This window comes from Ambystoma mexicanum, chromosome 11, assembly GCF_040938575.1.
Source record: "Ambystoma mexicanum isolate Mex_15411 chromosome 11, UKY_AmexF1_1, whole genome shotgun sequence".
In the NCBI taxonomy this organism is placed as follows: Eukaryota; Metazoa; Chordata; class Amphibia; order Caudata; family Ambystomatidae; genus Ambystoma; species Ambystoma mexicanum.
The window spans coordinates 887,760,446-887,786,695 of record NC_090934.1 but is presented as its reverse complement, the minus strand read 5'-3'; the positions used below and the strand labels follow the sequence as shown (position 1 = coordinate 887,786,695).

The following is a 26,250-nucleotide window of genomic DNA, read 5'->3' as shown; positions in this document are numbered from 1 at the left end:
GCTGTCACACTTGTCAGACCTCTGGCAAGAGTGGAGTGAAGAATGTGGCACCTTTGGTGCCCCTCCCATTAGTGGGAGTCCATTCTGAGAGGGTAGGAATCAACAGTGTTGGTCCCTTAAACCCTCCAACCTCTTCAGGCAATCGATTTATATTGATTGTAGTAGACCATGCCACTAGGTATCCTGAAGCCGTACCTATGAGGACTGTTACAGCTCAGGCTGGTGCTAAGGCTCTGCTTGATATTTTTACCAGGGTAGGTTTTCCTAAGGAACTCATCTATGACAGCGGATCAAACTTTATGTCCCACTACATGCAGGCCATGTGGAAAAACTGTGGAGTGACTTACAAGTTCTCAACTGCCTACCATCTACAGAAAAATGGATTGGTAGATAGTTTTAACTGAACTATGAAGGGCATGATAGGTGCTTCAGAAGAACCCCTTAGAAGAAAGTGTGACCTTCTGCTGCCATTCCTTCTATTTGCTTATAGAGAAGTCCCTCAGGAGAGAGTTGGATTTAGTCCCTTTGAGCTTCCCTATGGTCATCCAGTTAGAGGTCCCTTGGCCCTAATTAAGGAGGGGATGGAGAGTGCGCCATGACAGAAGCATCTGATAACTTAAAAGCAGGTCAGGCTCTGGTGAAGCATTGGCATGACCAGGAGGCCAACATGGTTGAGTTTACGCAAAACCAGAAAGTTTTAGTTATGGTTCCTACAAGGCAGAGGGCCTTACAGGACAAATGGATAGGACCCTTCAAGGTTGCGTGAAAACTAGCAGAGGTCAACTATCTGGTGGACTTAGGCAATCCTAAGGAGGCCCCCAGAGTCTTTCACACCAACCGTCTAAAAGCTTATGTCACCAGACCAGAAGTGGGAACTTTGCTTCTAGCTTCAGCTCAAGAGGAGGAAGAGAGTCAACCTCTACTTGATCTCCTCAGGGGAAAACCTTTAGATGAGAAAATAGAAGTTAATCTCTCTTCTAATCTGACACTGGAACAACAACAGGAGGAGTGCAAGTTTCTGTTAAATCAGTTTGCCTCCCTGTTTTCACTATCAACAGGATTGACCCCTTGGGGCCAGCATGATATTCTCTCTGGTGACTGTTTACCTGTTAAAATCAGATGTTACAGGGTATCAGATAATGTCAGAAGCCACATAAAGGAAGAGGTTAAAAAGATGCTTGATCTCGGGATAATAGAACCCTCTACTAGTCCATGGTCTAGACCGGTTGTACTAGTACCAAAGGCAGGATCCAAGGAGTTGAGATTCAGTGTGGACTATAGAGCTCTAAATGCAGCCACAAAGACTGATGCCCATCCTTTACCTAGGACAGATGACCTGGTGGAAAAACCTGGTTCAGCCAAGTACTTCAGTACATTTGACCTAACGTCAGGCTATTGGCAAATAGCCCTGACAGACCATGCCAAGGAGAAAACTGCATTTTCAAACCTAGCAGGTCTCTACCAGTTTAAGGTGATGCCTCTTGGACTAAAGAATGCACCTTCAACATTCCAAAGTATGGTTAATCAACTTCTGAATGGGATGGAAGACTTCTGCATGGCATACTTGGATGGCATTGCAGTGTCCAGCCCTACTTGGAAGGAACACGTTGACCACCTAGGATATGTTTTGCAGGTTCTTGAGCAGGCCCATCTGACCATAAAGGCAAGTAAATGTCAAATTGGTCAGTGCAAAGTTGTCTACCTTGGACATGAGGCAGGAGGTGGTGAAATAAGGCCATTGCCTAGCAAAGTACAAGCTGTACAAGAATGGGCTACTCCTACTACTCAAACACAAGTTAGAGTCTTCTTAGGTTTCACTGGTTATTGTAGGAACTTCATTGAGAACTATGGGTCCTAGCTTCTGCGTTGAATGTGGTCTCCTCACCCAAACTTCCTAAGAAGATCAGATGGAATGAGGAGTGCAACAAGGCATTTGAAGGTCTTAAGAAAGACCTTTGTCAAGCCCAGTCTTAAGAGCTCCTGACTATAGCCAAACCTTCATTGTGCAAACAGATGCTTCCAATACAGGTATAGCTGCAGTATGATTCAGCTGGATGAGAAAGGTAGGGAGCACCCCATCTGCTTAATCAGCAGAAAGCTGAAGGAACCAGAAACAGGGTGGGCAATCATTGAAAGAGAATGTTTTGCTATTGTATGGTCACTGAAGAAGACTATACTTGTATGGATCTACTTTTGTGATTCAGACTGACCACCAACCCTTGAGATGGTTATTGCAGATGAAGGGGGGAAATCCTAAATTGTTAAGATGGTCAATCAGCCTACAGGGGTTTCATTTTACCACTGAACACAGGTCAGGGTGTAATCACCAAAATGCTGATGGTCTTTCCAGAATGTCTGACCGACTGGAGTAAGGAGATTCATCCAGGGATGCATTAACTCCTCCTGTCCCTTAGTCTGGGGAGGATGAGTGTTAGGGAGAATTCTCATGAAAGTGCTAATTCCCTTCACCTTGGGGACCCTGAGCAAATTTGCTGGATTCTGAGGACTTGATTTTTCTACCTGGAAAGAGAGTGAGGCTTTTTTTCCACTCTTTCATGTATTTTGATGTGTGTTTTGCATTTGTGTTCTTTGATTATGGGGCTTTAGATAACTCCATAGGCATCATCTTTTCATGTGTGTTACACAGCACCTTCATTGCAGTGACAGAGGGATGTCTTTTTAGACTTCCCAAAGGTTTAAATACCTTCTCTGGAATAAACTACTGTTTCCCAGAGAATGTAAAGTGAAATTGACTTTACTAGTCTTTCTAAATTCATAGATCCAGCACGCACCATCTTACAATTGAGTTTCTAGAGTGGTTACCTAGTACCCCTTGTGTCTAAACACTCATGTAGCAGTCAGATGCTACCCTTTCCTATTGAAAAGGCTGATGGCAGTGGTTTTCCAACGAACTAGCATGATTTTTCCCGACCGCGAACCCCGGTAGCTAAAAATCATGAGAGCCATGTTTTTCAAGATGGCGCCTTAAGCCCCTTTGTTTAAACAGGTCCCGGTCTTCTTTTTTCCCCATTTCTTTTTGTAAAGGTCCTTCTAGTGTTTTGCTCTGTTCACCAAACCAGCTTTGTTCCCTTTGTTCATGTGCCTTTGGCGGGTATTGTACAAAATTACCTAATACCAAATGTTCAACCCCCAAAAGTCTGACCCCCAATTTTCGGCATATATATATATGGGGGGGTAAAGTGAATAAAAATGTATAGGGGTAAGGTGGGGGGCTCTCCCCCCACATATATATTTGCGGGAAAATGAAGAAAAAAAAAGAAAATTGGACTTTGAGGTCAGACTTTTGTATTTGGTAATTTCACGCAGATCTCTTTGGCGGGATTCAGGACTGAAGAACGCCTCTTTCGTCTGAGTGTCTGCGTGGGCAGGAAGTGAGGGAGGTGCCCGAAACTCCCTGTGCTTAGTTTCCTAGGAGACCGAAATGCACTCTGGCGTGATTGGCTGGCTGACTGTCCGGCAAAGACAGCCACCTTGCTGGGTGAGTGACAGCTATTTTGGAATGAAAGGGAGAAAACTGTTTAAAAGCTAATCTCTCAGGAACAGCGAGATCTGCAGCACCTGCCAGGAACCAAAGCAGAGAGGACCACTGGAACGAAAGAAGCGAAGACGAGCTGGAAGAGGATGGCTGCTGCAACTCCTGGACTGTTGGTTTGCCCGGTGAAGCCCTGCTGCAGATCCGAATTGCCAAACTCCATTCGACAGAGAACCTCCTTTAAGGACGGCTTCTTCTTTTGAGTTGGTGCGGCCAATCAACTCATAAGACACCTGGTCACCATTCTCAAGGCTGGATAGGATTAACCAGAGAGAGCAACACCAGTTTGTGCTCTTGAATCTAAAGCTACTGGAACTGAAGTGACTCCATCTTGTTTGCTCACTTCAACGATCCCGTGCAGTGCAAGTCCACGGTTGTCCTCCCTCTTGACCCCACGACTGAGGCTCAGGAACAGCGAGATCTGCAGCACCTGCCAGGAACCACGACTTCAGCAACATTTGTTTCTTCATACAAAGGTACTGTGCCAACCCAATTGAGAGAACGCCACTCTCGCGGTGAACGTTCTTGAAACTTTCCTAACATGCAGGCCTAATCAGCTTGTGACCCGAAAAAAATGATCCTTTTTCATCTAATCTACTGCTAAGAACATTTGCAAAGACTTTACTGTTTGATACCAGAACTGCTCTTTCCTATCCAGAATACTAGACCATTGACTTTGGCCTGGCCTATTGACTTGAATTGAACTCTTCTGGCGAATTGAAACTATTTGCACTGCCTAGAAAGTATATGTGATCTACTCTATTTACTTTTGTCCTTTTTGCTCACTGCTAAGTAACTGAACTGCCACTTGGCTCCTATTTCAGGGGGGCTCAAGCTGTCTCAAAAGCTTACAGTTTTGTATTGAAGTGTATTGGTATATAATATTAAGTTGCCTTCTTCTAGTGATATGTTTTCTAAATGACTGTGTAATAAATTACTAAGTGCTTTTACCAAGAAACCTTGAATATAAGTGTCTACTTGAAACACTGTGATTGAACGTCCTCTGTGTAACTACTTGTACTGATCACATTCACTCTTGAGATAAGCCTGGCTGCTCAGCTTACTACCAGAAACTGTGTGGTACAGACTTTTACCAAAGATTGGTTTGTCTAACATCTGTAGTCCTAATTATGTGTAGTGATCCCAGAGGGTACTGCCTGCAATTCTGCCTAACACAAAGCTAGAGACAACATTTTGTGAACATGAACAACTTTTTGAAAGACTTCTTGGGGAGACATGGGTTACAGGCCAAACCTACCTTTGGGATTCTATAGGCCCCCATTATTTTATCTAACTCAATGCCTTTTATTAAGAATTTCTAGGAATTTCATGGCAACGTGAGCCATAGAAATCACCCTTTCTCAGCGGTCTCGCTCCAACATTAGCGCAACAAGCACACCTGTATTTATGAGCATGTTTTTGACATTACGAGTAGTATTGCGTAATAGTAATATGTTTCATGTACTTTGAACCTGACTACCTCATTTTTAGAAAGACGACTGAATGATTGGGGAATATTCAGGGAAACTCTGCTGCCAATGGTTTGCACAGATGAACGCTAGATTATCTTTAGGAGCAACCATTGCCACAGTGGTGCTCCTTGTTTGTCTCCAGATGAGGTTTGGGTGCTACATTAGTGCCAGCGACGGAGCACTGCTCATACAACGTATGTACTCCATTACGTTGGTGAAGTATGTTGAACACGCGTGTGATCAAAAGTGAGTAAGGGCACCGAGGATGGCGACTTGCCACCAGTTGACAATAGTACAGATCAGCTGGGCTGCAACGCACAGCAGCCCCTCACCCCATCTACTGCCCATTCTGTTTTGAACTTATGAAGTGTTTTTGACAGAACATTGGACATATTCTTTGTGCGTTAACTTCAATGCCATAAATCATCTGAACTATGAAAACGCAGACTACAGTTTAGTTCATCTGTGTGGATGGTTCCTTTGTAGTTGCTATCCAGTCACTTCCTAAAGGAAAATTATAGGGCACCTTCCACTCTCCCCTAAATCTTATGGAGGCGGATGAACAGTTTTTCAGCCCGTTATTAATTTCACTGCACCACTATCCTGCTGCAGGTCAAGTTCATGACGTTTCTTCTGCCGAATGTTGATCTTAGTTTTACATTGTGTGCTCCTCTCCTGCTCCCAGCAGATGAGAATTTCATCTCCTTTCATCCAAGTCAAAAAGGGGCATCACCACGCAGGGGCAAGGGTGTGCTGAGAACATTTAACCTAAGCTTTAAGACCCCTATGCTCTAGACAACTTTGAGTGGGTTTATTCCATGAAAGGCTTCAGGAGACAGTTTTCTGCCTACATTTGTCCTAGAACCGGATGTGCTTCCACTATAATTTCACAGCTGGAAACTGAGTGGGGGGGTTCAACTCAAACAATCATTGGCAGTGCCAACAGTTTTTTATTTTGTGTAGGCATGAAATAGTACGATTTCCTGGCAAATATCTAACTTGCCATTTATGAGTAGCTCGACATACAACAGCAGTGCCTTGCAAAGCCTATCTATAACATATGCACATGCAAAGACAATTGGCTTTGCCAATGCTCGTTTTAAAAGGACTTCAATGAAGGACAAGCACACTGCTTATAAATCAAGTAGTTTAAGGGACACTAAGATAAAGACATGTATATTACACCAGCAGCATATGTACAGCTCTGATTAAACCATTAACTCTTAGATAACTTGTTTGAAATAACACTGGCAGGCATGTTGAGCACCAGTGCTTGATAAAGCTATCTCAAACAGACCCCAGGAGGATGTGTTTGGAGAGGTGGGGGAGAGGAGAGGCAGGAAGTGGGTGGGAATGGCCATAGGCATTAGCATGGCCAAGTGCAGTGAATGGGTGGGGGAAATAAAGAAACACCTACCAGCTTTGTGTCCCTCCCCATATCCCACCTACCACCTAGCTGTGTTAAAATTCAATCATTTTGGCTTACAGATGTCCCTTTAGCACCTCCTAAAAGCAAACAATAACAATGGCGGCTCACATTTTCCTTGCTTAGTGCTGCCATCCACATTGGATCTTTGCAAAGCGAATTGGCCGGCTTGTGTAAATGTAGGGGGTCATTTTCTTATAAAGTACCACAGAACAAAAAAAAGGTTATGCTTTACATTTGCTAAACAAGGCATATTGGCATTACCATCTTGGACATATTCACTAAATCGACGAGCTGTCACACTGCAACCATTTTGTTCTTTATCCTGCTCAATTGCCTTTTAATTCCCATTGATGTTTATTTACTGTATATTGGCATGAACACATGCATTTTCTCTGTATATATACGTGAATATACATATGACAATAAGATTGTTTTCTTTTTCCAAATAATACCTGAAATGTGATAATAACTATATTGTGTTACTGAAAAGCAGAAGCATATATTTTTTTAGATTTGACTTTGTTCACTATACTCCGATTTGGGGCTTGTTATGTTATCACTTCTTTTGTTATTTGCTTAGTTTGTATGTGCCATAGGATAACACAAGTATTGCCTTATATTCTGACTTTGTAACTTCTAATTTAACATTAATTGGTAGCAATGGTTACAAAATAAAAGTAAGCAATGCTATTACTGCAGCATTTAAGGGTCCGCCTAAACATGAGTTGGCAGCATTTACCCCCAACTCTAAACTGGGGGTAAATGTGTCAGAAAAATGCTGATTTTCTGCATGGTAATACCGCCAGCGGTTATTATGCCAAAAATTCCACATTGGGTCCAAAGGACCCAATGAGGAATGGGTAATACCCATTACCGCCCAACCCTTGATCCGGCGCTAATAGCGCCAGACGGTTGGGCGGTAACACAAATACAGGTGGAGCGATATCCCAGTCGGGGTACTGCTCAACTCGTGATGAGACCCTATTACTAGTCATTGCGCCGGCAGTAATAGCGCCGAAAACGGCAGAAAACAGCCCGAAAATTGACATTTTTACCTCCAGCAAAAAGCTGACGGGAGAAATGCCATTTTCAGCCCAACTTGTGATTTGGCGAGCACTTAAATGCGGTAGTAGTACTGTTACCGCTGCATTTAAGGTTCACGCCAAACTCGTGATGAGGCCCCAAATGAACAAATCTTACGAAAAGATGTTTATGTTGTGTTTGAATTCTCTCCATTGTTTGAACAGTTTTTTTTGTACATAATTACGTTATTGTTGTTTCTTTTCTTTATGAATCACTTTGATTAATTTCCCACTGTATGCAACTACAATAAAGATATATTTTTCTAATTGTATGTATTGGTTGATGTGGGGAAGATGACGGTTTTAGTTGGAAACAAGGGCTATTAAGTATCCTTTTTGGTTTCAATTGTCTCATCATAAGGGACCAAGATACGTGTGTAATAAGGTAAAATCATTTCGTGTTTCAAATGTGTGTTCATGTGTTAGGAAACCCACTCATGTATGTTGTGGTGCATGCCGACTGGGCAGTGGAAATGCAGGAACGTCGGACATGATTCCTGGTGCCCTGATGAATCCCCCACATTGCCCACCTCCCGGCACCCACTGTGAAAGGCAGCATCCGCAGCGAGGTGGGTAGCTCATGGGGCATGCACAGGAGACTCGCCCCAACAACCCTCCGCTTGTTGTGCCTGGCTCATCTTCCAGACTCAGGGAGGCTGGGAGCATGCAAGGGCACCCTGGATCCGCCACAGTGTTCCTTCAATGCGCCAAGCCCTGGCCGGTATGGCTGAAGGAGTTCCATAAACGAAGGGAAATAAGTGCTCTAATTAGGAACTGGGTGGGAGTATCGTACAATACGGATGTCCTTTTCAACTCCAAATGTATCACCTTTTGCTGAATGTCATTGCCAAGCTTAGGCAAGCATCTGTGTTCACATTCGTCTTTTGAGGGTACACACCTTAAGGATAAGCTAAAGGATCAAATGAGAACAAATAGCATTTCGACAATGTCTCTCCACTTTCAAAATGCACCAGTCAAAGAAATGCAGTAACTTTGTCTAATTTTTAATCCAATTTTTCTTAATGGTTGTAATGTTTATTTCTTCCAGTGTATGCGTGAATACCATCATTGAGTGCAAGTACAACATATCAGGTAGGAGCTATGATGGTTTCTTCTGTGTTAAAAACCTAAAACCTGTTGTGAAATGCCACCCTGTGATGAGCAGGAAGCAGACCCTACTCAGAACTTAAAATGTGAGTTATTCCATTTGTATGCAAGCATGCGAGACAAATTGCAAAGCAAAGCCAGCAATGCTAAATGAATATTTTGAAAAATACGAAGGGTAATTGAGCAGAAAAGTACATGACACTTTCTGACACCCTTCTTTGATTACAAACATGTTGGTAACCAGTTCCACAGCATTCCAGGCAATGCTTAGCACTAGAACCAAGTCAGGTGTCCATTAGAGAGAATGCAGAACTCTGCATTCAAATATCAAATAGGTGGCAGATGTAGCCTGGTCGGATTGCCCAAGGCCACTCCTCCGCGGTCCCACGCAGCGGCTGAGGTAAAGTTATTGCTAAATTGGCATGAAAGGGAAATAGGCACCCACATTTTGCAGAGCAGAATAAAGCTGTCATCAGAACCATTGCAGAAACAGTGGCAAAGCATCTTAAGAACCAGAACAAGAACAAAGCAATTTTCGTTTGGTTTGAGCAAATATGCCCCTCTGAAGGTTCTTCAGCATGTTAATACGTCCCAATGCCAACTACCACCCCAAAGGTTCTTCACAGAACCAACAAGCCCTAATGGCAACTACCCTGCCAAAGGTTCTTCACTGACCCAACAAGCCCCAATGTCAATTATCTTTCCAAATGTTCTTCATCATTCCAACAAGCCCCAAGGCCAACTCCCCTTCAGCAGATTCTTCACCATGCCAACAAGCCTCAATGTCGACAACCCTCCCAAAGGTTCTTCACTGTGTCAAAAAGCCTACATGGCAACTATTCGCCTCTTTGTACAATAAACATATCAGCAACAGGGATCAAACAAGGCACTTATTTATTCCATGTGACTAAATCTCAGCCGCCAATGACCTCAGAATACCTTGTAGTTGCTGGTATTGTGGGGGGGGGGGGTACTGCTTGTAGAACTGTTCAGTGGGGCAGGGGCTTAATAGGGAGGTTTTTAAAATGATGAGGTGCCAGGGCGCTTTCCAGGCGACCTAGCATCAAATCTGTAAATACTATAACTAAAAGGATGCATTAAGAGTAATGAAGATTACCAATAATAATGAGCCATTATTACCCTCTCACCTAGAATAAGGGCAAGGGTAAATTAGTTAAGGCACATCTGTTACAATAACCTAGGGAAGCTATGACCACTGAGGATGCATTGATAATGATGCATACAATCATGTACTAGCAGGTGTTTTGTCTGAATTTGTGGCAGAAGGCCTGTGTGACGTCATTAATCCAAGATGGCCACTGTTGAACTGTAACTGCATTTAGGGTGGTCCTATGAAAAATTTGCTAAGTAAGTTTCTTTTTAAACATGATCAAAGGAATAGAAACGTTCATATAAGGAATCATTTGATATTTTTTACTGTTTCCGAGATATAGCCTCATGAATGATTGCTACTTCATTGTAAACCTTCAAATGTATAATCACTAAATTAGAAAGTTTAAAATAATTTGCAACTTTTTTGTTGAAATATACAATTTATTAAAACAACAATAGCTATTTACATTTGAAGAAATAAATTAAGTTTTTACAGGTCATCTTCCAGGTCCCAGAGTTCATTTTCTTCATCTACAAAATAGTTGATATCACAGAACTGTTCATCGCCACCGCACTTACACAGTTCAGTGCATCTTAGTGACAGCGTTCAGTATTTGCAATGCACAGCACACTGTCCTTTGACGCATGCACACTGTAACAGCTGTATGATTGATTGTGGTGCTTCCAGGAAGCTATGCCACGCTTTCTCGCCCGGCAGTTCATGGCAAAGGAGGGAGGCCCAGTAGGGGTGTTCAGATCTGTGTGAAGGCCTGAATGTTTACATCACCTGTCTCCGTGGATAATGGCTCTGGGGACTTCTTGAAGTTGCACCTGAACCTGAAATGGAGGGTGCATCTGCTGCTGATTAACTTGTATAATCGGCAGGCTAAGGCACACAGAATGAGGACTTTTTCCCTCTTAAAAGATAGGTTGGACACATGGAGGGGAAGGTGTCTGCAGAACTTCATAATGATTGTGGCAGAGGACCTCAATCTGCAGTTTGAACCCCCTAGAGATCATAGGGGACATATGTAACGGCAAAGATAGAGTCTGTGGGGTGGAGTCTCTTGTAGCATTCGCTCCCAAGAAAAAATACCAGATGGCCGAGGCAGTGGCTAGTCTTTTGATGGCCTGTAGTATGAGGGCGTGCAATGGAAGATTCCCAGGGGATAGTATGGCTGTGGAGTGGGAAGTAGCCTTATTGACTATATATTAGTTAATATAGAGTCATGGGCCTATATAAAAATGTAACCATATTACACAGGGTGGAGAGTGATCATAATCCCCTGATACTTTCTATGGGCAGCCTTATGTTTGGAGCAGAACGGCTCCAAACATACAGTTTGGAGCTGTTTGGCCGAGTTCAGGAATATTAATTGAAGGACATGCTGGGAGAGCCAACAAATGGGCTAAGCTTGATCTGACACAACTATTGCCCGATCTATATAATAGTATCATCCCAACTTTAGAAGCTGTCTTGCAGAAGGAGCAACGTCCAAACAAGGGAAGTGTACTGGCCTATGTAGCAGCGATCAGCAGACTTCGGAAATTGTTTACAACTAGCGGCGGGCTGGTAGAGAAAAGCTCTCTTTGAGTGAATCCCTGGTACGATAATGACTGCAGATAAGCCAAATACTTATTGGTCCAAAGTGCAAAGGAGGTTGCTATAACAGGCATTGCCCTGTTACAGGAGGCAAGGAAAAGAAGAAAACCTTAATTAATGACAAGAAAGAGGCCTACAATGAAGAGTTGTGGCAGCAACTCCTAACAGCAATCACCAATAGGGAATCTGGGAGGTTTTGTAAACTGATGGGGGCGGGTAGTCCATCTGAACATACATCATTTGCTGGACACATACCGGAGCAAGCCTGGTTTGAGCATTTCAGAAATCTATACAGTGAGGGTAGATTCCCTTTTGATAATCAGCAGCCACGGGTGGTAGGTGAACGTAGTGTGTTAGAGTTGGATCAAGTACCCTTAACCCTTAGCAGAGAGGATGTAAGATTGGCCCTCACGAGCCAGAAAATAACCAAAGCACTGGGGCGGGATACAATTCCAGTGGATTTCTATTCTATGGAATCTAGAGTATAGATACCATACTACACAAGGCTGTTCAATGCAGTCCTTGATTCTAGCATTATACCATCCTCCTGGACAAGGGCTGAGATTGCACCCATATATAAGAAGGGGGCAGGGAGCAACCAGGGAACTATAGGCTGATCGTATTGCTCGATGTGAGTGGCAAAATTTTTGCCAAAGCTGTACAAGGGAATCTGGAGAAGTGGATTCAGGAGCATAATGTGATTGAACATCTCAAGGCAGAGTTCTAGCCCAGTACAAGTACTCTTGACCTTAGTCTTTGCCTTCAGTTGCTATGCAGTAAATATGTAACTTGCGGAAAATGTTTTTGTATACCCTTTTCATTGATTTGAAAACAGCTTTCAACAGAGGACTGAGTGCAAAAGTATGGAAAGTCTTAACAGGCATGAATATACCCTCCTCTCTGCTGAGGGTCATCCAGGGGCTGTATGTAAACAATGAGTCTGTAGTCAGGTGGAAGCTGGATGGGACTACTACAAAGATGATTGGGATCAAGATGGGAGTACACCAAGGATGCGTCCTCGCCCCTAAATTATTTTGATTATTCCTTAACAGGGTTATCAAAAGGTTACTTGAGATCCCCTCAGATGCCCCGCCTTTGATAGGTGACAAAATCCCGATCCTTCACTTTGCTGATGATGCAGTGCTCATGTCACTTTCACCAAGAAGCCTGAAGTCACAATTATTCTAATTTATGGAATTCTGCATGGCCAATGTCTTAAGTATTAATATAGGCAAGATGAAGGCCCTGGTATTCAGAGTCAACAGGGCCAAGTGTAAGGCTACTATAAAGCTGGAAATAAACAGGGAACCTATTGAGCAGGTTGAGACCTGTGAATATTTAGGGTTTCTGGTAAAGGATGATTGTAGATGGACCACTTAAATAGCTAAAATTGGTCTGAGATATAGTGGCGCAATCGCTAGTTTTGGAAATGAACATGGGGTTGGAGCGGTCAGAGTGTCCTTCGAAGCCTCTAAGTTGCAAGCCAGACAGGCAGCCCTATATGGGGCAGAGCTATGGGGACATGGAAATAATAGCTCACTGTCTACAACTGAGAATAACTTAGTTATCAGTATCTTAGGTCTGCCAACCAGTGCTCCAAACATGCCAATTTATTTGGAACTAGACCTACAGAGGATAGGTTCGCTGTGCAGATCGAGACCTTTATTTTACTGGGCTAGACTTTGGACTACGCCGAAGTTGCGTAAGGAGGCAGTGAGAGATTTAATGGCCCAACCATGAGGGACTTTGCTCCCGTGGTTCTTACGCATAAAGGACAACCTCGCTACCATTGGGCTTAGTGTATTATGATCCCACCCCAAGCTGATGTGCACTTTATCAAAAAAGAGCCCTCAAAGCAAAAGAAGAATCAGAAATCAGAATATGAGAATTCGGTTAATCAGAAACTCAGGCTAAAAGCGTATTGGGACTTCAAGCAAACTACTGGTTGTGAGAAATATCTAAACGTTGTACACCCCAAAAGGCTAAGAACATTGTATGTCAAATTACGACAAGGTATTTTACCAGTTAGACAACAGGTCTGCAATTGGAGAAATGGCGGTGGGGATGAATGCCTATTATGTAGCACTATATCAGAAAGCATAATTCATTTCATGCTAATTTGTCCAGGATACTTGGACATTAGAAAGATTTATTTAAGACCCCTGTTTCTGGCTAGATATTTTTTATTTTTTTATTAATTAGTTTACGGTTTTAAATAAACCTTACACATAAAGTTCACAAATAAATGACAGAAAATGTTTCATTTTTACAACCAAACCATCAACAATCATAAATATTTACACAGAATCGAAAAAATGCCATCTGAAACCCATTTCTTTATATCATGGCTACATTGATTTAAAAATAAATTATACCTATTGTGTGAAAATAATGCCACAATGCTAATAGCAGGGAAAGAGAAATCATTAAAACCTGCATTGAATTTCAAATATCTATATTGTGCAAATAGCGCAAGAATGCCAAGACCAAGGATTTAAAGGATGCATTATAAAACCAATCACACAATGTAGCACACATGTAGAGGAGTGCACAAATCAACCAAAAAACAAAATCCTCTCCTTCAACACTTGGCATTCCAGAACCAGATGCCTCAGGGACTCACACTCAAACAAATTCACATGCGGGTACCTGGCAAAGCCTCCTATTCTGGATAGACAGTACTTTGTTTGTCTCCAATAAGTATAGCCTAAATCTCATGTAATTATTGTTGGCAGCAGGTGACAGAAAATGCTTCAAATATGATGACAAGTCACCAAGATGTTTTGTGACCATCCAAAAACCACCAAACCTTTTGTATTCATGTATACACTCACACGAGGTGCACCAATCTAACTTGAAGAGTTCCTTCTTCAACGCCTGTACATTCTCTATTTCAACTGACAAATTTAGGCCCCAATCGGAAAGCACTTTTTTGCATACCCACACATAAATATTCTGTGTGCTTGAGGCTAAGCATAACACATAAAAGTAGCCTTTTCAATGAAAGTCTGGTGTTGAAAGAAACAAGAGCTAACTCATGGTGTAAAAGTACCATTAGGAGACAACCTGGGAGTGAAAGGGTGCGTTTCCAAATGAGACCCTCAATAATAGTAAAATCTGTTGCGAATAAAAATGTATGGACTTCCAAACCATAGACTAGAGCTGGGACTACCTTGCCTTTGTAAAATGTACAAATTGCCTCAATGGGATAGTAAGATTATAACGCAGAAGAATTGGTTGAATTTGAATTCGTAAAACGTTCTTTAATGAATTTGCCCGCAAATATGTCTGTGGGGGGGAGTAATGGTGATAATAAATGTATGGGTTGGTTGGGGGACTGCAGAGGGTCTCCCCACATATATTTGTGACCAAATCTAATTGGAGAGAAAACAAAATCAACTCATTCGTATTCGACAAAAACCTTTCGATGTAATCACAAAGAACTGGCTATAATGTAAATTCACCAAATGTATTCATAACGTGTTTAATTTGGTATGAAAGTTGTTTTGCTTTGCTCCTGATTACTTAAAATATGGCTTTTTTACATGGGTGCGCTGTTATAGTGAAACCCAAGTAAGTACGTTTCTCCACTCTCTGTAATTTCTTATTCATTAACCACCAATCCATACCAATATTCTTCCTTCCAGACGAAAGCTGAATAATGTTTTACTACCTCTCATCTATCACTAAACTGCGTTCGGCTGCAAAGTTAGAAAATGCTAATATCATGCCCTGAAGTCCAATTTTTGTACAGTCAAATAATAAAATGTCATTGCTGTATGAGACTCACGGAATATCAAAACCAAACAATCTAGGGGAATTTAAAGAGGCAGGAGTCAGGTAATCAGTCAAGTCTGATAAATATAAATTAAAGAAGAGCGGGGCTAATATACAGGGCCTCATCACGAGTTCGGCGGTAACCCTTAAATCCGGCGGTAGCACTATTACCGCCGGATTTAAGGATCCGCCAAATCAGGGCTTTGGCAGATTTCTCCCCAGCTCTGAGCTGAGGGGAAATCCGACGAAAATTTGCGCTATTACCGCCGGCAGGAAATTGAGCCCAATGGGGAATGGGGAATTCCCGAATGGGCTCAGTGGGGAATGGGCAATACCCGTTCCGTTCCACCAAATCCGCCAAACCTGTGATCCCGCGCTATTAGCGCCAGGGGTTTGGCGGTAGGGCTATTGCGCTGGCGTTACCGCCCAACTCGTGATGAGGCCCACAGCCTTGCCTAAGCCCTCTATATGTGTTAACACAGAAAGATAAATCACCATTCAGAGTTTATCTTATACAGATTTTGGTACCAAGTGCAACTTTATTCAAATATTCAAAAGGCAAGGAGGAATATTCCGGTATCTCTGCTTATAGTATTGAACGCCATTGAAAGATCTATGCTGGCCACGTAGATATAATGCAACCCTTTTGTGCCTGTCAGATTTTGAAACAAGTCAATGAAGGTACCCATAAGTGCAGTCCCCACTCCTCTTCGGAAACCCATCTGCAAGGGTTTTAAGATTTTGGCATCGTCCACCCAAGTTGTAATAAATCTCAAAATCATAGAAGTGAATATTTTGGATTCAGTGTCCAATAACGAAATTAGTTGGTAGTTTCAAGGGTCTCATTTATTTCCCTTTTTAAAAATAGGGATGATGTAGGCCATATACCAGGACTCAGGTATTTGTTGGGTTTTCTATATATTTTTAATAGAGGGCGTATAAATACGTGGCTCAGGCCTCAGGGTTCCCTTTCAAAACACAGTTGCTCAGGCCACCTGGTCCCTAGAAGCACTGACCTTGATGATCATAAAAATGATGTCATGTCTATCAAAATGGAAGGACCATGGTCCTATAGTTATTTTACTAATTGTGTTACTAATTAGAGAGGCGGACAAAGAAGTAAAGTGGGCCTCCCAGTCAGCAGCTTGAATCGGATTCTCCTGCGTATCAAGTTGGAAGTTGTCTCCACTGTTAATCAGTTTCCAATAGTTTCTATCCAATTTTTCCATAATGCATTTTAAAAAATGTTTCCCATTTGCCTGGAATTCAGAGGATTTAACTTGCTTGGCTTTATTTTGGTACCCTTGTTTTTTATTTGTTTTAATCTAAGTTAATTATGTTATGTTATGCTATGGTAAAGAATATTCATCCCATTCACTGTCACCACCAGAGTGGTCCCCTGGTGCCCTAGTGGATCTGGAAAGAAAGAGGTTAGGGTACGTTACTAGGACCGAGCGGGAGAAAAGACCACGATAGCTGTGATGTGCTGTTGGCAGCTTCAGTTCGGTTTACACTGTTTGCTGAACATAGGTACGTTTTTTTGGCTGGTAGCATTCGTGTGCTGTTGTGCGAGGCTATGTGTGATTTGTTTTGTTATTGCGGTTTAGTGAAGTGCATGCAGTTTGTGTGCTTTAGATGTATGATTGTGTTTAGTTCAGAGTTTGAGAGGTGTACACAGAGGGGTGAGTTTTTGTATTTGTAGGGTTAGTTAGTGGCATCACTATAAAGATGGGGCACATGCTGATATCCACAAATCCATCTAGATGTGATGCATGCTAATCTTCACAATTCTGTCTAGATGTGACACGGGCTAGTATTCATAATTCTGTTTAGATGTGACACAGGCTAATATTCACAATTCTGTCTAGATGTGACAGAAGCTAATATTCACAATTCTGTCTAGATGTGGCACAGGCTTAATATTCACAATTCTATTCCATCCATAACTACCCACAATGTAAACTGTGGCTGACTAACCCAATTCACTTGATGCAAAGTATGGTAATCTTACACACTAAGGCTATAATCAGAAGACTACCTTATACAAGTGGGGTCAATTCTAACTATGGCTGAGAAGCAACAATTAGGCTGAGTGCCTGGGAAATAGGATTTTGGGTAATGAGACGGGTGGGGTAGTAAATGGAGTCCAGTAATGACTCTACCCTCTACCTACACCACGTTTAACTCTTCAGTCGCTGCTGGCTGGTGTCAGGCTTCCCAGGCGAACACAGGCAAATACGTCCTTGAGCTGCTTCTTCAGGGGCTGCCCTTAGCCTTGGGCCCTTAGCCGAAGGGGATGCACGGGCAGGGGAGGCCCTGGAAGGGACCTGAAATGCAGCTGTTTTGGTCATAGATGTGGCACCGAACAATTAAATAAGTACATTTTGTCATTGCTATGATTACTCTGAACCAGCCTAATTCACATAATTAATACTGCTTGAAGTTGCACAATCATTTGTAGCTATGAGTGTTTTGAAATAGCCTACTTCCTCATGTTCATGCATGTTCTGATACAGCTTAACTCACATAGTTAATACTGCCTGAAGTTGCCCAATTATTTGCAGACAAAAATCTTTTAAATAGCCTCATCTGCCATTTCTATAAATATCCTGCCATAGCCTACTTGAATTAGCCATCTGCTATGCTTATTGGAAATAGCCCAGCTGTTGTTATTCTAGCGTGCTCCGAAATAGCCTAACTGCTAAATGTACCCTAACCTCTCCTTCAGTATGTGAACCATGCCACATTACCTATGCATGCTAGGCACTTTACTCACCATTAACATCATACTTAATCATCACAGGATAGAGCCCTCTAACTATCTTAACTCTGTCAGTCCAAATATTAACACAATGACCATCTTGCCTAGGCCCGACCACCCCACTCACTACAATACGCATGTATTCACGCACACACCTAATTGCCAATCTAGACTCCACAGACTCAGAACACACACTCGCCCCATGAACATCATTGCCCTTCCTTCATCGGTAGCACTCAGAAACTCTCGACTAGGAACACGCACCACTTTCAGACCAAACACTAGTCACCACTGTTTGCACGCCCGCAATCCCAGTACTACAAAGCTGACCCACATAATGCCCAGCCTCAACGCTATTAAACAGCATAACACCACACCTAAAATAGGCATCCCACCACAATCAAACAGGAACAACCATGCACTGCACTACAAATGCGCTCTCCTCAATGTACGCTCTCTTAATGCCCATGCTCTAGAAGTCAATGATCTAATCATAAGTCAGGACTTTGATATACTAGCCATCACTGAAACATGGCTTCACGAAGCATCCGTCCCTACCATCACGTTAGCCCTACCAGAAGGTTACTCTATCCTCAGACAGGATAGGCCTTCTAAAATAGGAGGGGGAAGCTCTAATTTTCAAAAAGGCCATATCTATTAGGCCCCTACCCCACCAAGGGGAAGGTAATGTAGACATTCTATCGGCCAAACTATCACTCTCACCGAAAAATACTTTAAATATTCATGTCATTTATCGGCCACCAGGACTCCCCACACACTTCCAAGGACAAGTCACCCACCTACTCGGTGACAATATTAAAAAAACTACCATAACCCTACTTCTAGGCGACCTCAATTTAGGATTCATTGACCCGAATTATAAAACTGCTACTTCTCTCACCAAGGACCTCCTCGATCTGGGTTTCTCCCAGAAAATTACTTCCCCCACCCACTCTAAAGGCTGCATCCTAGATTGGGTGGTCGGCCATAATTGGAACTCATCCATCACTTCCCACACTGTCCTCCCATGGACAGACCATAATTGCCTACAATTCCCTACAATTCACTGTCCCTACAACACCATGTACTAAATCCACTACACCTGCACCTGCTACTTCAGCAAGAAGTGCTAAAAAACAAACTGCAGGTAACATCCAAGCCTATCTTGACCTCCCGTGCCTAACACCGCCATTCTCACAAGACCCAAACATCTTAGCGGATATATTTAAGGACACCCTTACTCGCGCAGTCAACACCATTGCCCCGCTAGAAAACAAGAAAGAGAAAAAATCATTCCACAGTAACTCGTGGTTCACAGAAGAGCTCCAAACCCTGTGTAAAAGCAAACGCAGGCACTTAAAATATGGCAGGAAAACCCCTGTGACGTCACTAAAGAACATTTCCAAACAACTACCAAAAAGTACAAAGACTCCATTTTCAATGCCAAATCTAAGGCGTACAATCGCTGAATTTCCAATGCTAACTCTCACACCAAAGAACTCTTTCCCATCTTTAATGAACTCACAGATCCATCTGCACTGACAAGGTCGTTAAAGATGAAGCTTGGTGTACCAGCATACAAACTGCTATGCTAAAAAAAAAATAGACCTCCTTCAAAACAAAATTATAGACCACTATAATGCTTTGCTAAAGCAGAACCAACTGACTCAGACCCTGCCTAACACCAAAACTATCAACTTTCCCAAATTCTCATTTAAGGAAATCTCAGAAACAGAAGTCATAGACATCCTAAAACATCTTAAACCATCGCAATGCAAGGGCGATGTGTGCCCCCCTAAGATCATCAAGGAGTGTGCTGAGCCACTTGCTCCACTCCTGACTGCCTTCATTAACTCCTCTTTCAAAACAGGCATAGTCCCTTACAGCCTTAAAGAGGCCTGGGTGCGCCCCCTCTTAAAAAAAACAACGCTACACCCCTCTCAACCTAATAACTACCGGCCCATAACGACCGTCCTGTTTCTTCTTCAAATATTAGATAAGGCCACCCACAGCCAAATCCAATTCTACCTTGAAACTAACTCTATCCTAGGAAAAAGACAGTCTGGTTTTCGCAAAGGGCACGGACCTGAAACTGCACTATTAGACTTAAAAAATCAAATCATCCATATCTTGGACAAGGGCAAGCCTGCCCTCCTCCTCTTAGACCTCTCAGCGACGTTTGACCTGGTTGATCACGAAACCCTCACCAAACATCTTACGCATGCAGTGCACTTCTCCAACCAAGCAGCTACCTGGATCACCTCCTTCCTAGAAGGCAGAGCTATGAAAGTTTTATCAAACATCGAAAATTCAGCACCCACCATCATTCACTGTGGTGTTCTCCAGGGATCCTGTACTGCCCCTATGCTATACAATCTTTTCACAAAGCCCCTTTTTGATAAACTGGATGCACTTGGGATCACATACGCAAACTATGCTGATGATACCCATGGGCTCCTTCCTCTGACAGGAATTTCATCCCCAAGACGCTACAGCCCTACGGCAAATTTACTCCACCATCCAAGGCTGGATGGCCACAAATGGCCTTTACCTCAACGGGGATAAGACCAAAATTCTTATTCTTGGCCAAAAGTCCACCCTAGCTAATCTAGACTCTCTCTACTCTAGCTTCCACATCGACAATTGTGTCACCCCAGTCTTATCCTCTGTTAAAACCTTAGGGGTCTACATTGATGCCACACTGTCCATGGACAAACAAGCCAGCGCTATTGTCTCTGCCTCCGCCCTGAGCACTAAACTCATTAATGCCATAAAGCCTTCCCTAACTAAGGACAACTGTCTATTGCCAGAGCTACTATAGGGGCCAAGCTGGATTACTGCAATGCACTCCTAGCCGGCACCTCCAAAAAAACCAGACTCCAAATTACTCAAAATAACTCACTCAGAGCAGCCCTAAGTATACCTAAAAGAGACCACATCACACAAGCAAGAAAGACTGTTCACTGGCTTCCAGTCCAAGACCGCATCATGTTCAAAATTCTCACGACCACACACAAATGCATTAACTACACAGCACCATCCTACCTCTCAGGCACACTATCCAGATCACACTCAACCAGGCCCACTAGATCATGCTACTCCAACCAACTCACTGTACCGCGCATCAACAGGGCAAAGGCAGGAGCGATAGGCTTCCCATACCTTGCCCCTAAGCTATGGAATGTGCTCCCTACTGCACTCAGAGCTGAAACTTTTCTCCATGCCTTCCGGAAAACCCTTAAAACTGCTCTCTTCAACTAAATGCTTATACTTTCCCACCTCTGCAGCTTCCCAATCCTCATGTTTCGCTAACTGCTTATACAAATTGTACATAGTATGCCTGTCTGTAGATGTATGTAACTAAGCTATGATCACCCACTGTAACAAGTGCCACGATGCCTGTGGGCTGTTGTGTGCTCAACAAATGTGAATAAATAAATAAATGAATAAATAAGAATCAAATGGGCAAAGAGACATCTGCCTGTTTCAGCCAATTGCAAGGGGAGGGTGGGGAGAGTAAAAAAAGCCAGAAACAAACACAGGACTACACCACAAAGGCTGTATACCCTAGGTGCAGGCCAGCTCAGAAAACGGGGTGGGAGTCAATAAAAACACAAAATAAACCCCACAGAAAACCACAAGCTAGACAGAAAATGATGCAAACCAACACTCTAATCCCTACGCAAAGGCGCCTAAAACAGGGCAAAAACGGGTTGAAATCAATGTGAAACTACTCACTGAGCATCAGCCAGCCCCTAAGACTGCTTTTCAAGTGGTCTCCTTGCAGGATGTCTCTGCATTACAGTCAGGAAGGCATGGGGAAATGGCTGCCAGGAAAATCAATAATATCAGCTCCATGTTTTGCCAGGAGTTTCAGCTCTCTGACCTGTGATGTCATTCCCTTCTTAGCTTTTGGAATTGCATTAGCGTATTGTTTCGGCTGGGCAGAAAATGTTTTACCCAGTACGTTAACGTCAATAATACATTTTTGTAAGAATGCTGGAAAATGCTAGAGACCAAAATATCTCTATATTACACGAGCTGGCCTCTAGTTTGTCCGCAATATAATCATTAAACTTTTTTTTACCAGCCCATGATGCCATAATAACCTGTTCTTCTGCCCTTTTATAATCAGATCTGTTGCATCATGATCCCCAGGGAGGGAATGCCAACCCTTAAAAGTAGCATATGTTAAATAGTGATCATTCAGAGTAGCAGTGGCAATTTCCAACCTGGGACATTGAGAAAATACATTTCCTGAACTATAAATAAAATCAAGGCTTGAGGATTGGCTTGCTCTAAACCACATAACCCCTCAAAACAAATTGCCATCAATATTGCCATTCAGACTACATAAATCCCAGTCGTGGCAGAAATCTGTCCACGGCATCCCTTTTTCCCGCAATTGTTGTTGATAAAATATGTATAATGTGTAACTAACAGGGCACACAGCATCCCATAGTAAATTTGTGGTGAGATCTCATATGAGTAAAATGTTTCCTGGGAGGGATCTCTCTCTCCAGTTCCCCAAGGCCTGATTCCAATAGATAAGAAACTCTCTCAATGGCATTATAGTCTCATACCAGTAAATAATGATAATTAGAAAGCTAGGAACCCCCACTTGCAAATTAAGTTGAACTGCTAAAATCGCACGGATTAAACTCGAGAAGACAAAGATTTTGCTAGCCCAGGCAGTCATCACTGCAACAACTTCATCTTGATCTATTAGTGAGGCCTTACAAAGCCTTACAAGGTCTCACAGCTTCCCTGCTCTCAAACCTTGACACTAACACTCCCTTTGTCCTCATTCTCTCTGGGAATCACAGGTCAGGCTCTGGCATGGTTAACCTCTGCCCATCCCAGGTGGAACCCGGAGCCTTTCCCTCGACTATCGCTCTCTCAACCGGTGGCGTTCCTCAGGGATCTAACCTATCCCCCTGGTTCTTCAACATCTATATGGCTGCCTTGGCACGTGTGATTGCCACTTTCTCCTCTAACCTCCAGTGCTACGTGGACGACACACAACTGTCTTTCAGGCTATCCTCAGCCATCTCCTCCTCCACGCTCATATCTGACTGTCCGCTATTCAGTCATAGTGTGCTGCAAACTACCTCTGCCTCAATGCCAGTAAGACTGAGATTGTTCGCATTGAGACCCTGCTCCCACTTTCCCACTATCACTCTGGCCGGCCTCCCTTAGCCCTGCACCCGCACCCACCTGTGAGGCTAAAAACCTTGGGGTCATCTTCGACTCCACTCTCTCCTTCTCCCTTACATTTTGGAAATCTCTAAAAAGTCTAACTATCAACTACACCTCCTCAGAGGTACTCTAGCCTTTCTCACTTTCCCCCAGCGGCTCACTGTCTCCAGAGCCCTGGTTCTCTCTAGGCTGGACTACTGCAACAGCCTCAAACTCCCTGCTTCCACCCTGTGCCCTCTGCAGCTCATCCAGAACAGAACCATGAGACTTTATCCTTGGCCTCAAGCCCAGGGATTGCATCTCCCCGGCGCTGAACTCCCTTCACTGGCCCCCCATGGCTGCAAGGATCAAGTTCAAGGTTCTCTGCATTGTCCACAAGGCTTTCTGAGGCCTGGGACCTACCTACCTGCAACGCTGCTTACCTAAATACTGTCCATCACGAGCCCTCCGCTCATCTACCTCCAACCTTCTGCGAGTGAGCCGGTTCTCCAAGCAGAGATTTGAAGGGAGATCCCTATCCTCAGCAGGTGCCTCCCTCTGCAGTAGCCTCCCTGCCGCCTTCCATCTTGAGCATGGTCTTCTTAAATTCTGGAAACTCCTCAAGACCTTCCTCTTCTCCTCTTCTTCTCTCGCTCTACCCTGCTAAACTAGCTCACTGCTCTCTCCCTCTCTTCCTCCTCTTCCTTACAGTTTGCTGACTGGCCGCTGGGTGTACCTCAGAGTCTCACAGGTCCCAGGAAACCCTGCCAGTCCTCTCTCGCACTTGCCTCAGGGCCCTACACCCCTCCACCTTCAATGCACTTGAGAAATAACCCAAGAGAGTGGCTCTCTCTGCACTTACCCCAGTCTCCACCGGCCGAGTGCACTTGGACCTCCCCTCACTGTGACCGTCTCTGCACTTGCACGATCCAAATGCATCGTGCCTGAAGATCGTCTGTCTGTTCTCCCTTGTCTTCACACCCTAATTGCACTGGTAAAACTGCAGAATCACTGTCAGGCCTATTTGCTTTGTCTCAACTTTGCCTGTGTTGACTATTATCGTCTCAGAATGTCAAGGGCTCTGAGCGGTGTGTTTTTTCCCCATGTTCCCACCCTCCTGGAGCGCTTTTGATATTGATTGATATTGATATTTTATTTCTATCGCGCTTGTACACAAGTGTTTCAGAGAGCGATAAGGCAAGGGAGGGGAACAGGGGAGAACAAACAGCGATCTTACTAGGCCCAGTGATATTGAGAACACGCAAGTGCATGGGAGAGGGAGAGGGGAAAAGTGCATGGAAGGGGAGAAAAGTGGTAAGTGTGAAGCAGAGGAGAAACAGATAAATAACAATAAATAAATAATAAAGGAAACAAACAGTTTTAGTGCAGCCAGCAATTTGCAAGTGCTAGGTTTAAACAGGCTTTGAAACACTTTCCTGTGTATAGGCGCTTTATAAATAAACAATACCGTACCATACCCATACGCAGGTAATGCGATTAGGTGGGAATGAGGTAGAGGGTAAAGACGCCGTTCTTATTCATTTATGGTAATTATATGGCCCCTCAATCCAAGGAATCCATAAGTCAAAGCCTCCAAATCTCAGTTCATCCATGGCTGATAGTAATAACGATCGAACCACTGTAGATAGAATGTCCAACTTCACAGTGTCTGAATGATCCGGACAAAAAAACGATAACTAATACAATGGGCCTCATTACAAGATTTGCGGTAAGCCAAAAATGAAAGCGGAATGGTAATACCGGCATCGACTACCGGTCCGGGCCATTACAAGTCGACAACCCAGCATTACCGGCACAGCCTGAACTGTGCCCCTCCATACCCGCATACGCACGTACACGCGCCCTTCGTGGCAGAAATACTGGGACGCTGCTAACAGGAGGACATCACAAGTCACGCAAGCATGCACCTACCGGCATCCCGAAGGTGGTAAATAGGGTCACCATGATGCCAGTATTACAGGCATTGCGGATCACCCGTAAATAGCATTCTGCTGTGTTCCCAACTGCCACAGGTGCACACAATCACCACTGGTGGAGGCAATTGAGACTGTCCCAGCACAAAAGGAGCACGCCCACACACCACACCCCTTCCCACACCAAAATGATCCCACTTGCTGTTGCAATCTTGGAGCTGGAGGAATATGCCTGCATTGCTACACCAGCAACAACAACAGGCACCACAGAGGAGACGCAGGAGGAGAAGGAGGGTGAGACAGGCCCAGCAAGTTCCACCAGTGCAGCCAGTGGTACCACGTAGGCAGCCACCAATCCCTCGCATCAGAGCCAGTCCTTACAACCTAACCCCTGTGCAGATCCACACCATGTACCGCCTGGACCGGGACACCATCACCACCATTGTGGACATGATACACGACAACATTGTCAGCCTGATTGAAATCTGCACTGCCATCCCCCCTCTACTGAAGGTAGTGTCTGTGCTCTACTTCCTGGCCACAGACACCTACCAGCACACAGTGGGGCAGCTGCATGGCATATCACAACCTTTCTTTTCACGCATGCTGAACCAAGTGCTGGATGCCCTCCTGAAGCAGGCAAGCAACTACATATTCCTACCACGGACTGCCCAGGAGCTCTTTGACACTAAAGTTGGCATCCATGTGCTGACAGGCATGCCTAATTGCATCGGTGCCCTTGACTGCACCCATGTTGAATTGATGGTCCCTCATGCCATGGAGGTGGTGTACCGCAATCGTAAGCTATACCACTCCATCAATGTGCAAATGGTATGTGACTCCAGTAAGATGATCACAAATTGTTGTGCCCGATTTCCCGGATCTATTCATGATTCAAAGGTGCTGCGGAACTCCTCGCTACCCTGCTACATGGAGCGACATGCTAGACGACGTGCCTGGCTCCTTGGTAAGTCGCCTGACAGGCCGATGGCAGTGTAATTGGGGGGTGGGGGTGGAAGGATGCATACTCAACCTGGGTGAGATTGGGGGGGATGCATACTCCACTTGGGTGAGATTGGGGGGGATGCATACTCCACCTGGGTGAGATTTGGGGGGATGCATACTCCACCTGGGTGGGATTGGGGGGGTGCATACTCCATCTAGGTGAGATTGGGGGGATGCATACTCCACCTGGGTGAGATTGGGGGGATGCATACCGCACATGGGTGAGAATGGGGGGA

At 43.9% G+C, this 26,250-nt stretch overlaps 1 protein-coding gene across 1 annotated transcript in view; it reads left to right on the top strand.

The window, feature by feature from the left end:
• The window catches only part of LOC138505058 (mucin-2-like), an 894,965-nt gene that overhangs the window by 673,105 nt on the left and 195,610 nt on the right, over positions 1 to 26,250 (top strand). The window contains exon 28 of the mRNA XM_069625383.1: positions 8,585 to 8,628. Within this exon, the coding sequence (XP_069481484.1) occupies positions 8,585 to 8,628 (44 nt within the window). The remainder of the gene's footprint in view (positions 1 to 8,584; positions 8,629 to 26,250) is intronic.